Source organism: Megascapheus bottae, chromosome 10 (genome assembly GCF_031878675.1).
Source record: "Megascapheus bottae isolate mThoBot1 chromosome 10, mThoBot2.hap1, whole genome shotgun sequence".
Classification (NCBI taxonomy): Eukaryota; Metazoa; Chordata; class Mammalia; order Rodentia; family Geomyidae; genus Megascapheus; species Megascapheus bottae.
The window spans coordinates 36,512,628-36,528,229 of NC_143518.1; the positions used below are offsets into that span (position 1 = coordinate 36,512,628).

At 40.9% G+C, this 15,602-nt stretch overlaps 1 protein-coding gene across 1 annotated transcript; it reads right to left on the reverse strand.

Moving 5' to 3' along the window:
- Window positions 1–1,894: 1,894 nt before the first annotated feature.
- LOC150058070 (olfactory receptor 10R2-like) lies at window positions 1,895–12,633 on the reverse strand. The gene is made up of 4 exons (XM_090341619.1): window positions 12,615–12,633; window positions 9,161–10,111; window positions 8,118–8,253; window positions 1,895–2,060 (listed from the first exon to the last, which is right to left on the reverse strand). The coding sequence occupies exons 1-4, from the start codon at window positions 12,631–12,633 to the stop codon at window positions 1,895–1,897; spliced, it is 1,272 nt and encodes a 423-aa protein (XP_090197745.1).
- Between the last annotated feature and the right edge of the window lie 2,969 nt (window positions 12,634–15,602).

Here is a 15,602-nt window from a genome sequence, read left to right on the forward strand (position 1 = left end):
GTGAATCACAATACAGTCTTCAGTAAGCAGAGCTGAGCTCCAAGAGACCAGTTGGACCATTATTATCCCTGAGTATTTTTCACGTTGTACTTCTTTGCACATAGAAGAAGACTAGGAGGCCAAGCGTGGTGGTACACTCCTCTAATCCCAGCTATTTGGGAAGTGAAGGGAGGAGGATAGCAGTGCAATGCTGGCTCTGGCAAAAGTATGAGATTGTATCAGGGAAACTCAAGAAACGGTTGTTGTTATGCCTAACAAGTATGAGGCCTTGAGTTCCAAATTCCAGCACTTCTCAAAAGAAGCCAGGAATATATTAATAAATAATAAATAGGCTTCGAGGATAAATATCAATTTTGTTTGCCTTCTTGCTATACTTTCTCTCTACAGAAGTTTGAACTCGAGGCCCACCTGTGTGAGCCACACCTCTGGCACTTTTTTACTCTGGTTATTTCATTTTTTTGCCTGGCTTGGCCTAGAAGGCAATCTTCCAGTTTGTGCTTCTCACTATAGATGACAAGTGTGTATTCACATGTCTGCTTGTGTTTTCCCATACATTTGTGCCCAGACTGGTCTGAACTCATAATACTTCTCATCTCTCCCTCCCATGTATCCGTCTAGGTTTTCTAAATGGGTGAATCCATGTGCTCCTTGAGAGGACAAATCACCAATTGCATTTAATTTGTTTATTAAGTTAACTTAGTTTATCAGTAAATTAACGTAATAATTTAGATTTGAAGCGTTCATGTGATGCATGGCTAGTAAAATCTTCTCTCATTCTGTGGGCTTTCGATTTATCTTGGTAGCTATGTCCTTTGCTGTGCAGAAACTCTTCAGTTTGATGCAATCTCACCCATGCAGGCCTTCTTTGATTTATTGTGATTCTGGTTCTTTACTTAGGAAACTTCAGCTCATGAATAATTTAAGTAATTTACTAATAATTTGATTAATTTACCAGTAAAGTAAATTAATAAATACACAATCAAAAGTGGCTCAATGTCTCTATTATATATATATATATATATATATATATAAAATATTCTTAGACAACACAAGCCAAGGACCATTTCTTAGCAGAAATGAGGCTAGAATAGTTTAATTGAATATTAGGTATTTTAATGGGCATTGGTTGCAGGCATTATGGAAGTTCATGAAAGCAACAGTCATATATTAGTCTGAGAAAGAGCTAAATGAGAACAAAGAGCCAGTCTACAGCGTGGGTCTACCAGCTCCCATTCCACTGATATAATTTCATTATTCACATGGCCAAGAAGTTGTATACATGAACCAGCTGTAGATCTTACAAATTCCCCATCCATTGCCTCTCTCAACACTCATGCCTCTAGCTGAGCACAAGACTCTGTATGTGAAATGATAGATAACCAAACAGATGCCATTAGGATCTGCCTTGAGGAATGCAATTTATTTACCTCTTCAGTTCCTAGCTCTGAACACAGATTATGGGTCCACGGATGGTTGGGGTAATGAGGTTCAAGAAGAATAGGATATTTAAAGAAAGCTTAGCTCAACACTCATTTCTTTTCATTCTTTCACTGCTAGGTGTAGATTTTTGTGATCCCAGCTGCTTCTTTCAGGTGACATTTGAGAATGGAAGCAGTACTAAGAAAAAGACTTGGGAAGGAAAGACTTAGGACTCTAGGAAGGCAATGGGCTCTGGAGAGATAATTTATGTCCTTGATAAAGCACTCCTCACGCCCATTACCACTGAGCTGTTTTGCCTCCCCCTGTGTCACATATTCTTTCTCTTCATATGCTCTTCTTTTCTCATCCCTGAGGAACTAGATAAGTCAACTAAGGCTAGGAGATAATTAGAGAATTTCTAAAATTACCACCAAAGATTGACGTCTCTATCAGCATATCCAAATAATATCTTCACTCAATTCACCACAGGGGGTTTCTGTGTTCCTTTAGCTGGTAGAATCACTACTACCTCAACTCTGTCTAACATTATCACAACAACTTCTATTTGAAAAGCCTCTCTTCCACTCCTTTCTACCCCAAACGTCCCAGTGTCCTCAGCTGTAGTCTTACTTCTGCTGCTGCTGAAGATTGAGAGAATCATCCCCTAAAATATCATGGAAAATCTTCTCTTTTGTCTCTTGTGAGCTTCAGCCTAGATTGCATGGTTGATATTTGTGTTTTTCAAAACCCCAGGGAGCCATTATTGCAGCAGTATTTTTGGAACCATTCCGTCTTTCCTCTCAGTTAAGCAAAGCGAATACAGAAAATAACAATGGAAGCAAATCTTCCCAGCTCCAATAGGGTGAAAGGGAGAAGGAAAAAAAAAATATTAGCACTGGCCTTTAGCCAGTTGTCTCTTCCAGGGTCTCTGTTGGCTCATTAGATGGTGAGGATTGTAGCAAATTAATGACAGGCAAGAGAATATGGAAAATCCATATTTTTTTTTGCCGGTCCTGGGCTTGTGCTCAGGGCCTGAGCACTGTCCTTGGACTTTCTCAAGGCTAGCACTCTACCACTTGAGCCTTAGCCTCACTCGCGGCTTTTTCCTATGTATGTGGTACTGAGGAATCGAACCTGGGTCTTTGTGCATGCTAGGCAAGCAGTCTACTACTAGGCCAAACTCCCACCCCCCCGGAAAATCCATATTAAAAGAATGTATGACTACCTTTTCTAAGGTCTTTGTTGTAAGGGAGAGATTTTTCATAATTTGTAGACATAGCCAAGTTATGAAAGTGCAGCTACCCCACAATGAATGAATAGATCTGAAACTGTGAGATAAATACAATGGGATTTTGTCCAGCCATCAAGAAGAACGTGATTATGTCATATGCAGGGAAATGGATGGACCTGGAAAGCATCACACTGTGAGGAGTAAACCAGGCCCAAAGTTCAAAAGGTGCATGTTTTCTTTCATATGTGACTCTTAGACCCAAAATATAACCTGCCATCTAATCACACATAGAGATATATGCTTCTACACACGCTTTAATTGACTATAGTATACACAGGAGTAAATCTCTTTGGAGTAAATCTTTCAACCAACAGACAATTGAAGAAAATGTATATCAGAAGCTGAGATGAGATTGTGAGGAGTGGGGGAGTGAGAGGTGAGATGGATGGAAAAGGGAACAAGGAGGAAATGCAACCAGAATACCCCATGTGCATACGTCATAAAGAAGTGAGAAATGTGGACTAAGTGAGGGGAAGGCAACAAGGGGATGGTGATTAAAGTGGTGACTGAATAGGGAACCCTGGACATTTAGATGGACAAACTATATTGCAAACCCTACCATCTTTTCTTTTTGCCGGTCCTGGGTCTTGAACTCTGGGCCTAGGCACTGTCCCTCCCTGAGCTTCTTTTGCTCAAGACAAGTGCTCTACTACTTGAGTCACAGCGCCACTTCTGGCTTTTCTGAATAGCTCACTGGTGAAAAGAGTCTCACAGACTACCCAGCCCAGGCTGGCTTCAAACCACAATCCTCACATCTGAGCCTTCTGAGTAGTTAGGATTACAGGCATGAGGTACCTGGTTACAACTCCCTTCACAGGCTTTTGAAATGCAGAGGAAAAAATTAATTTCAAAAAAAAAAAAGATTTCAATTCCAACAGTGAAAAAGAGAGTCGATGGAGGGCTGTCTTTTTGAAAGCCATTTTGGTAAGGGAGAGTCTTTATTCCTTAGATTTCACACCAAGACAGAGAAGCTTTGCCTCAGCAGGGCCAAAGAGCAAACAAACCTCAGCCTTGTGATTTAGGTTCATCAGAACACAAAGGGGAGAAGAGGAAGAGGTAAAAGAGAGGAGTAGAAGAAAAAGAAGGGAGGGGAGGGGAGGTGACAGGAGGATTGGGGGAGAATAGAGGGCAGGGAGGAGAGGATGGAGATTTTGCTGCCAGAACAAACATCTTGAAGAACGTCTGTAGAGCACATGAGAAAAGTGAGTGGCAGTTGTACTGTGTCTATTTTTTAGTCTCTGCTCTTTTTCAGTCTGGTTGAAATGGAACTATCACCTACCATGTGTCTGCCCCAATATGGATGGTGAGCTCCCCAGAGAACTTGACCTTCCCCACCCTCCCTCTTCTTTTCTGCAGCAACTCGGACAATCTAGATAGCTGTGAGGGGCTGTGCAGTTGGAGAAGGACCAGTGAAATATTTAGAGCTTCGTTCCATTCTTGTCTTAACTAAATTTGAAATGAAGTTAAAAAGCAAGTTCTCACCAGACACTGTAATCCTAGGCACTTGAGAAGCTGAGATCGAAGAATCACAGTTCAAAGCCACTCCAGGCAGAAAAGTCCATGAGACTTTTATCTCCAATCAACTCTGTGGTTCAAGTAATAGAGTACTAGCCTTAAGCAAGAGAAGCTCAGAGACAGTTCTGAGGCCCAGAGTTCAAGCCTCAGGACCAGCACACACACACACACACACACACACACACACACACACACACACACACACACACACACAAGCTCTCTATTCCTAGGCTTAGGCAACAAACGTTATAGACCTTTAAGCTTCTCTCAAACTGTTCATCTTCCTCCTCTGAAAGATAGTGTGGGAAAAGTCCACCTTCTACCCTTCCTTCTCCCTATGACATCATGAGTGACTCAAGGGGGCTCGACAGACAGGACTGGAGGCCTTTAGCACCAAGGTCTTCCTTTTCATGATTCTGTTTGCTGCATATCTTCTCTGCAGCTCCCAGTAGCTGCCTTCAGAGCAGCAAGAAACTCCCAGGGACACAATTCCTACCTCTGAGCCTTGTCTTTCCAATTATCAGCCAGGGTCACAGTCCCCAACAGAGAGCACACAACAACCAGGTCTGCTGCCAGCCATTTCCGGCTGCTCATGAGTGTCCTTTCTAATGGCAACTGAGTAAGTGGGTGTGTTGCACATCTGATCCACTCAGTGTATCTTCTTGGAGAAACACTTCTCCATACGTCCTGGCTAAGACTTCAGCTCTGGTGTTGCATAACTCTTTAAAAAAAATAAACCTATCCAAAGGACTTTAAAGTTTTAGAAGAAGAAGAAATCTGGAGAAAATAATAGTCACACTTACAGAATACTTTATTTTGGTTTTGTTGTTGTTGTTAAGACTGAATCTCATTACATAGTGAGAGATCCTAGAATTTAATATATAACTAGCCCAGGCTAGCCTTCAACTCACAATCTTCCTGCCTTGGCTTTCTGAGGTGTGTGCCACACACCTGGTCCAGAATAACATTTTTGGCAGCACTTGGGTATTTGAACTCAAAACAATGTGCTTGCCAACAAATATTCTACCGTATTAGTCATGTACCCCACTCAGCCCAGTTGTTTTGATGGGATGTTTTGTTTATTATCTTTAAGTAGTTCTTGTAAAGGCAACTAACAGAGGGTTTACAGGTACTGAGTACATTTCTTTTTGAATAATGTCACCCTCTCGCTCATTTTCTCCCAGTCTTCCCCCCCTCAACGTCCAGATCTCCAAGTTGTATAGTTCATTTCCACCATAGTGTCTAGTGACAGTATCACTGCCAACTTAGTTTACTCTGAAAAGGGGTTTTAATTCTACATGTCAGCTTATGAGTACAATGTGTTTTGGTTCAATGTTGTCCCTTCTACCATTTAGAGTCTCACCTTACCTTTACCCAGGCCAACCTTGCACCATCATTTTCCAGTCTCTGCTTTTTGAGTAGCTAGGATTGTAGATATGGTTTACTAGTAATAACCAATAACTCACAAGAGACAAGAGCTCAACAACTAGAAGTGACACATGTTGCATATTCATATGGGTAAATATTACTCAGCAATTAAAAGAACAAACTATCTACCATGACTTGGAGAGATCATTAAGCTTAATAAAAAGATATTTGGGACACAAGAATACATGCTGTATTATCACACACTTCTACATATTCCTAATAAGTGAATGCAAACTGAGTGACAGTGACACAAACCAGTGCCGGGCATCGCTGGGATAGATGTCAGCTGGAATGTAGCACAGATTGATCTGGGAGACATGAAATGTTGCAAACTTTACTTGAGATGGTGGCTAAAGGAGAATGTTAAACCCCAACTAACTTACTTTTCCAATATGAGCATTTCAGCTGTATAAATTATTCCTTAATTTTAAAATAAGATCATGGGGTTCAAAACAAAATCCAACTTATCCGAATGTACCCAAGAAACTTGAAGTACCAAAATGTTGAAGAAAATAGAGGAAAAGTAAACTTTGCCAATTTTCATATGAAAAGAGGAAAACAACTTTAAACAAGGGTCTGGGATGATAACTTATGAATGAATGGTTCCATTGTCGACAGAAGACCTTCAGCCAGCCTTTAGAGGTGTCCTCTGAGTAGGTGCTGATGCTAACACGAGAGGGCGCTCCAGGCCCACAGAACTGGCACTGCCATCCTAACATCCTCCCAGAGAGCCAAGTAAAGGACAGGCACATGGTGAAAGAGCAGGCCCATTCTCCACAAGAAAATATTAGAAAGAAAAGTAATAGGATATGTCTACAGACAAGAATTATCTGCGCAGGAAACACCTAGATGTGCTGCCTCAAATGCAGGGGCCTAGTGTCCCACTGATGTCAGTGTTGAGGACTCTGGCTGTGTATCAACTCTTTCACCAACACACACACACACACACCACACACATACACACACACCCCACAAACTAAAATAGTACTGGGGAATATAATCTCTACAGCTCGGTGGTGATGATGTTGGAAGACTACAAGTACAAGTGCATGATAGGAAAAACCAGTGAAGAGCCAGGCACCACCATCTCACACCTGAAATCCAATCCACTCAGAAGGCTGAAATTTGAGGATCCTGGTTTGAAGCCAGCCTGGTAGGAAAGTTTATGAGACTTACCTCCAATTAACCATCAAAAAGCTGAAAGTGAGCAGGGCGTGGAGGCTCATGCCTGTAATCCTACCTCCTCAGGAGGCTGAGTTCTGAGGCTCATGGTTCAAAGCCAGCTCAGGGAAATACAAAGCCATAAGGCTCTTATCTCCAATTAATCACTAGAAAATGGGAAGTGGGGCTATGGCTCAAGGGTAGGGCAGTAGCTTGAGCTGAAGAGCTCAGGGACAGCTCCCAGGCCAGAGTTCAAGCCTCATGACCAAACAAGATGAGGGGAAGAGGTGGTGGGGAGGGAAATGGGGACCAAGACATGTGAAAGGGTATCAATGTATGTGAATTAATGCACCTGCTATCTGGCAAATATCATGTAACCCTTCTATTAATTACAATAAAAATATATGAAAAAAAAGCTGAAAGTGAAGCTATGACTCAAGTGGTAGGATGCCAACCTTGAGCGTACAAGTTAAAGGATAGCTTCCAAACCCTGAGTTTAGGGCTCAGTACCAGGGAAAATAAAATACAGAATAAATCCAATAAAGCTGCTTCTATTGGAGAATGAAACGTTTGTAATATTCTACTATTCACCAGTCACTTTGTCAGAAATCATTGGTGTGGCAATCATAACTTTATGTTGTCCTACCAATGTGTCTGTGTTTCAGTTGTGACATACTTTTCTTTTTTTTCATATATTTTTTATTGTAATGTATGAGGACATTAGGTGTCTGGTTCCCTGCCCTGTTCATTTTCTGTATTTCTCCCCCTGAGAATTTCTTCCTTCAGGTTTAACTCTTCATGTGTCATAGTTAAGCCTTTGTCAAAGTCTGGCAACTCTTGGGTGTTCAAATATATTCTAGGCCATGATTAAAACCTTCTTTGGCACTCTCTGTCCACAGGAAGTGCTGGAGAGCTGCAGTGTAGAAGACCGTGACTGTACAATTCCGGTTCTGTTTTGTTGACTAACTGCCATCGCTTCCTTAGCCATCGCTTGCCAGTCGACGTGTTGAGATCCAGTGGTAGAAATGAGGCTAGCAGGGGATGGGAAGAAAGTAGGGGACAGCACTCCATGCTGTCAGGAAATATAGTCTCCTGTTTTGAAAGCAAGCTTCTCACACTTGGCTTCTCACAGTTTAGAGGGCACTGCCAGTCCAGAATTTCTCAAGACCGACATGGTGGCATACACCTGAAGCCCCAGCACTCATGAGGTAGTCAGAGGTGGGAGGACTGATCCGTCAGTTGGAGACCAACTGGACTACATAGCAAGAGCTGGTCTCAAAAATAAATATATTTCTAGTGTTACCTTTGCAAGGAAGAGACACAAAGCAGTGCTGTTCCAGTGGGAGTCTGTAGACCATTGCCAAGTGTTTTGCTACTGACCTTTGATGAGATGTGTTTAGGAGAGTGAATGGAAGCAGTCTTTGTAGGAGTTGGTGTGACTGAGGCACACAAGTGCTCCGTCAGTGGACACACGTACGGAACAGAGCACACAGTGCTTCCTGATTCTCTTCAATTTTCTGGACACTGATTTTTTTCCTTCTTTACCTATTTTTAGTAATATATGATATATTGCATTCATCACCTTTATTACTCTTAGTGCCCTCTCTCCTTTTTCTTTCTCTTTTCTAGCCCTAGCAGCCCATTTTTTAATTCCAAATCCTCCCTCCTCCACTAATTTCTACATATGCAATATTTGTCTTTGTGGACTGGCTTATTTCACTTCACATTATGGTCAGTTTTGTCCATATAGACAGCATAATTTGATTCTTCTTCATGGCTAAGTAAACCTCTATACATACATACATACATACATACATAATCTTAACCATAACTCCAAGAAGAAAATACTCTTCATTTACATAAGGAAACAGTGAGAGTGAAAATGTCAAACAACTCATCCAAGGTCACAGACAGAGAAATAAGACTCAATGTTTTCATGACTTAAATAATTGGGAATGTAGTTGGCCCAAATCTACATCTGTACTACTGAACACTGTTCTGACAGCCAGGTGCGATGGCTCATGCCTATAATTCCAACAACTTAGAAAGCAAAGAGCAGGAGGATTGTTGTTCAAAGCTAATTGGGGCAAAAGGTTATTGAGACCTCATCTCAACAAACAGCTGGACATAGCAGTATATGACTGTCACCCCAGCTCCTTCCTGAGAACTGTAAACAGGAGGACCAAGGTTCAAAGCTGACCCTAGAATCACACAAGATCTCTTCCAAAGCGCAAAGGACTGGAGGCACAGCTCAAGTGGTAAAGTACCCAGCTAGCAAGCACAAACCCCTGAGTTCACCCCTCCCCCGGGGTTCCACAAAAGAAAAGCATTAAATACTTTGCTTACAATGTCTTAGGGAAAAGCCAGTCCTTCCAATCACCTTGCGAATGGCCAGCTGCACGTCCTTGTTTCTGAGACTGTACACCATGGGGTTCAGCAGCGGGGTGATGATGGTGTAGGTCACTGTCACCAGCCGGTCTTTGCCTGTGGTGGCCGTGGTGGCCGGTCTCAGGTAGACGGAAGATGCACAGCCATAATGGACAGTGACCACGATGAGATGGGAGGCACAGGTGGAGAAGGCTTTCTGCTTGCCTTCAGTGGATGGAATCTTCAGGATGGTGTGGACAATGAAGCCGTAAGAGATGCAGATGAAGGTCAGAGGTACAACAAGCAGGAAGACCCCACAGATGAAGATGACCAGCTCGTGGATGTGGCTCTCGGTACAGGCAAGACGGATGACTGGTGAGATATCACAGAAGTAATGGTCAACCTGGTTCGGACCACAGAAAGGGAGACTGAAGACCAAATGTGTCCCTATCAGAGACATCAGGAAGCCAACAGCAATGCAAGTCCCTGCTAGCTGTCTACAGAGGCTCCAGCTCATGAGACTGGGGTACCGCAGAGGCTGGCAGATGGCGGCATAGCGGTCATATCCCATCACCCCCAGCAGCAGGCAGTTGGTGAGGGCAAACCCAAGGAAGAAGAACATCTGGGTGGCACAACTCAAGAAGGAGAGTGTCCTCAGGACAGAGAAGAGATTAATGAGCATCTTGGGCAGGATGACAAGTGTGTAGAAGGTCTCAGAGGTAGAAAGAACACTCAGAAAGAAGTACATAGGTGTGTGCAGGCTGCAGTCCAGGCGCACAACTGAGATGATGAGGACGTTTCCACTCAAGATGATCAGATAGAGGCACAGAAACACCCCAAAGAGGACAAACTGCAGGTCCCCGAGGCTGGAGAAACCCAGCAGGAGGAACTCGGTCACCGAGGAGTAGTTAGCCATGAGAATTGGCTCCGCTGGACTGCACGTCAATCAGATAGTCAATCAGATATTACTGTCTTCCAAAAGCTGCCCGGCCCAGTTTTGTCTGAAGGGGAGTAGACATGGGAAAGAGAAGAGAAAACGGTTTTGAATTAATTGGAAATTATTGCACATTGAACTGTAGTCCTATTACTCTTTACCTGCCAGTGATTTTCACAGTGAACCGAGGGACGTAGGTGCAGGTGATGTGGGTGGCTACTGGCGACATTTCAGGTCCCCTTCTTGGAGACACGTAATATCTGCTTATGTGCTTACTAGTGTGATCTGTATAAAAGCCTTTATCAATTTTAATTATTCTTTTGGGTGGTCAGACGTTTTCTCATACTCAGGGCATATTCACACACACACACACACACACACACACACACACACACACACACACACACACATCCTCTTCACGCATTCCCCATCTAGAGATGTGGCCATTGGTCTGTCTTTGTATATCTTGCCACTTGGTAACACAGTTCCTGGGCACAAGTAATTGGCTCCCCTGCTTCTACGAAGTCATCCATTAGAACTGATTTGGTATTAAACTACTACTACTACTACTACAACTGTTTTAGAACTAACTTTATGGTTCCCTAAAACTCTTCTCAGACACTACACCTGACCCCTCCATCCAGAAAACACATGGCTAGAAAACTTAGTGTCACGTCAGTGCTGGAGGCCTGTTCATGTCTTACCTTCAGTATACCTGATTTGGAGAGTCAACCAATCGTCATCCCAGGACCTCTGAAGCTCTGAATAGGGAGGCTCAGATACTTCCCCTAAAGCCTCTAAAACAGTATTATTTCTGGAACTCTCTGAATCCTTTCTCAATTCTGGAACTCTAAGTCTTCTTGTATTCATCAAAATATTTTATCCTCTCTCATTTTCTGTCCATGGGGCTCTTCTGCCTAGATTCTGTGTCTCAGTTAAGTTTCATTATACTCTTAGTCATGAAAGTTCTACTTTCTAAGAAATGTTTAAACTCATCATTTTACTCATCTCCGGGGTCTGATTTATTCTTTGACTGAAGATCCTCTACAATCTATTCAAGCTGTTGCTTGGCTTACTAAAACACTATTGTAAGTAGACTCCCTAAATTACCACTGACTACTCCGAACCATCCTTCAGAGATGTTTTGCCATATTTAGGGCAAATCTTACTTTATTATGAAAATTAATCATCCCTCAATCATCTATAAAATACTCTAGATTCTTCATACTTGTCTCAAATCTCCTTTCTGCTCATGACTGTCACTGTGTAGTCCTTCCTACATACTTCAACATTCAGACTGTTTTTGTGGGTCATGGGGCTTGATACTGCCCTACCCTTGAGCCAAACCCCACTTCCTGTTTTCTATTGGTTAATTAGAGATATGAGTCTCGGGTCCTTTCGTGCAGAGGCTGGCTTTGAACCTGGATCCTCAGATCTCAGCCCCTTGAGTAGCTAGGATGACAGGCGTGAGCCACCTGGCCCAGCTAGACATTTTTAACTATCATGGCATTTCCCCCAGTATTTTCAGCAGCTGGAAATGGCATATTTTTATGCTTTTGTTGACTTTGTCTTTTCATGTTATCTTTAATTTGTTGTACTAAGGGATTTCAATTCAACTTACCAGCCTGGGAATACCCAACATCACCCCTTTCCTCATTCTCCCTCATCTCTCTCAAACCCAACTTTCCTAAATGCATGGATTTCTTCCTATTTTCAGTTCAAAAACATTACTTATGAAATATGGTAGCTAGCTGTTTGTACTACATGACCTTTTCTGAGTTACATTTTCTGCTATGATGTTCGTTGAACAAAGTAAATATGAATTATCCAGTTTTCCATTAAGTCAAATCCAGACTCCCAAATAGATTGCACTTGGCTCTGGGAGTTTTCCAAACATGCTAATCTTAATTAATTAATTTGCTTTCTGTTTTAACATTTTAAGAAGAAAATCTTTCATTATATAAACATAGAAACAAAAATGAAGTTAGGAGTTTGGATGCAGGGATATTGGCAGAACACTGATCTAGAAGGCATGGGGACCATGTTTCCTTTGAAGCACTGCAAGAAAAGAGAGGAGGAGGAAGGAGAGGAGGGGTTGGGAGGAGAAGGAGGAGGAGGAGGAGAAATAGCAGCAGTTAGTCCATCTACATTTCCAATCACATGAGCTTCACGCTCCCTATCTCATTCTGTACTGTAAATTTTAAACACTTTTCCTTTGACATTTGAATGATTTTGCAGCTAACTCAATTTCTGTTTTGCTTAAACAAAAGTTTAGTGCCATTTTTAGTTTGGCTTGAATGAACTACACTTTTATATATCATTAAATTGTTTTATTCCAAAGTTAATGAATATGAAACATACATTATGTATTTGATTAGGGGACAGTCCCCAGCCATGTTCCTCCTGAATCATCACCTCTACCATTTACTTGCCTGGTTTCTGTCCTGCTAGTAATGGGAGATAAGTCATGGGGGAAACACGCCCCGATTGAAATTTTACCTCCTACTAAATTGCTCATAGTCTCTGTTCCTCCGATTATGAAAGTCATAATTCCTAAATAAAGGATTTCGCATTCCTTCACATCTGAGTTCTGATGCAATGTGGCATGTAGGTGTCTTCATTCCCAAGCACTTCCTGGAGATTTCTGCAAGTTCCTCAGTGGAATTGCCAACATGTTTTTTCCTGTTATGCTTCAAGAAGGCTCATTTTTCCATTTCCCAGATTCTCTAGACCAGGGCTAAGGAAATAGGTTATTCCACATCAAAATATCACCTGTTGTCTTTTCTCCATAAATCTTAGATATTGTTTCAATGAATCGTGCCAGTGGTCTTTGCTTTTACATTGGCCAAAACCTCAGTGCCAATTACCTGATTGGTAACTTAGATCTCTATCTCCTTTGGGAGCTAATTATCGCATTGTACCTAAATTGTCCATAATTTCTCCAATTATGAAGTAACACCATTGATGGAGATACACTATAAGACTTATTTGGCCCAAGAGAAGGCCTTTTCTTATACACTTTGGAAATTAATTGGCTTCCCCTTAGAATCTCTGGACACTTATTAGAAAGTAGAGGGTTTCTCTGTGCCATTTCTGAAAATAGACATCAATGAAACTGCTTCCTTTGGGTTTTCCAAACCTGTACTTCAGGATTCTCATTTTCATAACTCTTTTTTATGAATATGTATTAATTGTCTAGAATAATGCATTTCATTGTTGTATTTTTATACATGCATATATCATGCCAAGAAATCTTTTTTCTTAAAGATAGCATCTGCCCCACTTCTGAAATCTAAAATGGAAAGAAAGGTAGAAAGAAGGGAGGACATAATATTAGAATGTCAAAGGCAGCATAAATATTTAAGACCCAGAGGAAACATGCTTTATTCCTGCAATGTAATGTGAGTTTGATAAATATTCGTTCAATAGATAAAAGAAGCCTGGAGTTGTGGATTAAAAAATGTGATTGATTGTACTTTGGTTTAGATATTTGAAGAGCACATTGGAGTGCTCTATATTTTAGGTTCCACGCTGAGTCTTTCTCAGATGACTTCCAGATACTTCCACTGAAAAATGATAAAATGTCAAACATCCGTGGATATGTCTTAGGAAAGCTCTTACAAACCACACTTTCATGAGTCATGACAGAGATGCTCACAGAGATGGAAAGCTGAGAAAAACCAAACCCAAGTCATTAACTGAGGAATGGTAGTGGCTTCTTTATCCTTAGTTTTATCTAAGATTTAGACAATGACTAGACATATTTTGATGAGAAAATTCATCCTCAGGCTTTATCTTCCTTGTAGATGTACAAAAGATTAGAGAAAGCCATACCTTTTGCTTTTTACTTTTTGCCTAGGAAGACAGTATATATAAGCCTCTTTCCCTTAAATGGAGATAGATTTATTTTATTGCTACTCTAAAACTAAAATTATACTGTATCTGTTTATAAACTCTGATCTTTAGAGTCTAGCACATTCTTCTTTGTATTTCTTGGAACATCTGTATTTTTTTTTCACCCTAACCACCATATTTGGGGGAAGCTCAAGCACCTCTTGGAGGGAGAATCCATGTGGTAGAAAATCAAGACTCTTCTATCTGGCAAATATCATGTAACCCTTTTATTAATTACAATAAAAATATATTTAAAAAATATATATATGAAAAAAAGAAAAAGAAAATCAAGACTCTTGCCAACATTCCCAGATCGGCAGCAAACATAACCTAATGCGTAATGTAAGTAAGCAATGTTGATATGACACCTTTAGCCCTGGAGGACCCTTATAGAGAAAATGCAGTCTGTTCCCACTGTTCTTTAACAAAATTGTAGATTCATGTGCAAAATATGTAATAATTGGGGCTAGGAGTTTGGATTAGTGGTAGAGTGCTTGCCTAGTATGCACGAAGACCTGGATTCAAGACCTGAGTCGATTCCTTGGTACCACATATATAGAAAAAGCCAAAATTGATGCAGTGGCTCAGGTTGAAGAGCTCTAGCCTTGAGAAATACCAAGAACAGTGCTCAGGCCCTGAGTTCAAGCCAGGACTGGCAAAAAGAAATACATAATTATTACTAATTTAAGCAACTACAGTTCAAGATAGTTTGTTATAAGCAACAAATGATATGCTTGAAATTTTGGTATCCAAAGACAGGATTCAGTTGGAAAATAAAATTTAAGAGCTAAGCAGGCATGTTAGCACATGTTACCTATGTACGGGGAATCTGGGTCAGCCTGGGTTCACAGTGAATTCAAAGTCAGCTGGGACTACATCTTAAGACATCATTTCAAACAAAATTAAACAAAGACTTAAAGGCATTTTCCTTTGAGTTTAGAATGGGTGGTATGGGGAATCTGCACAAAATTACTGGAATGTAAAAGGACCATGAGAATTATCTTTGGGTTTTAAGGCTATAGAGATAAATGTTTTTAGACTTTGGCTGAAAATTCAATAATTACCTTCAGTTGTTGGGAAGTTTAGCAGCCGTGCCTCAAGTTAAAGTTTTAAAAATAATTTTTAACTTTTTTCTCTATCTATTGGAAAGACATCTAAGTTGATTCCATAACTATGAACATAGATGTGTAGGTTTTCCTAGTGTGTACTGATTTGCATTGCTTTGGATATGTGTCCTCATCACATAATGTGGTATCTCTAGTTTTCTAAGGGACTGTCACGCTTATTTCCCTAGCAGATTTACATTCCTACCAAGAGCATATAGTTTACATTCCCCTTGAATCATCACCACTATTTGATATTTTCGTTCTTGATAATAGCCATTCATCTGGAAGTGGCTGTTTGGAGATGAAATACTCATGTCAGTTTGATTTGCACCTCATTTGTAACCAGAGATGTTGAACATTTCCTCATGTATTTCTTCACTCGTGTATTTCTGTTCATCTCACTTACCACTTATTACTAGGTGGTTGGTTGGGTTAGCCTTTCATTTTCTTGAGAACTTTATATTGTCTACTGATTAAATCCTTTGTC

Excerpts from the sequence above, each read along its gene's own strand:
- LOC150058070 (XM_090341619.1), bottom strand. Across the intron at positions 8,254-9,160 it reads TGGCTTTTCCCTAAGACATT|TCACACCAACTCCTACAAAG; the intron begins GTAAGCAAAGTA and ends TGTGTGCCTCAG. Across the intron at positions 2,061-8,117 it reads TGTGTCTCTTCCTTGCAAAG|CAGCAGCAGAAGTAAGACTA; the intron begins GTAACACTAGAA and ends CTCAATCTTCAG.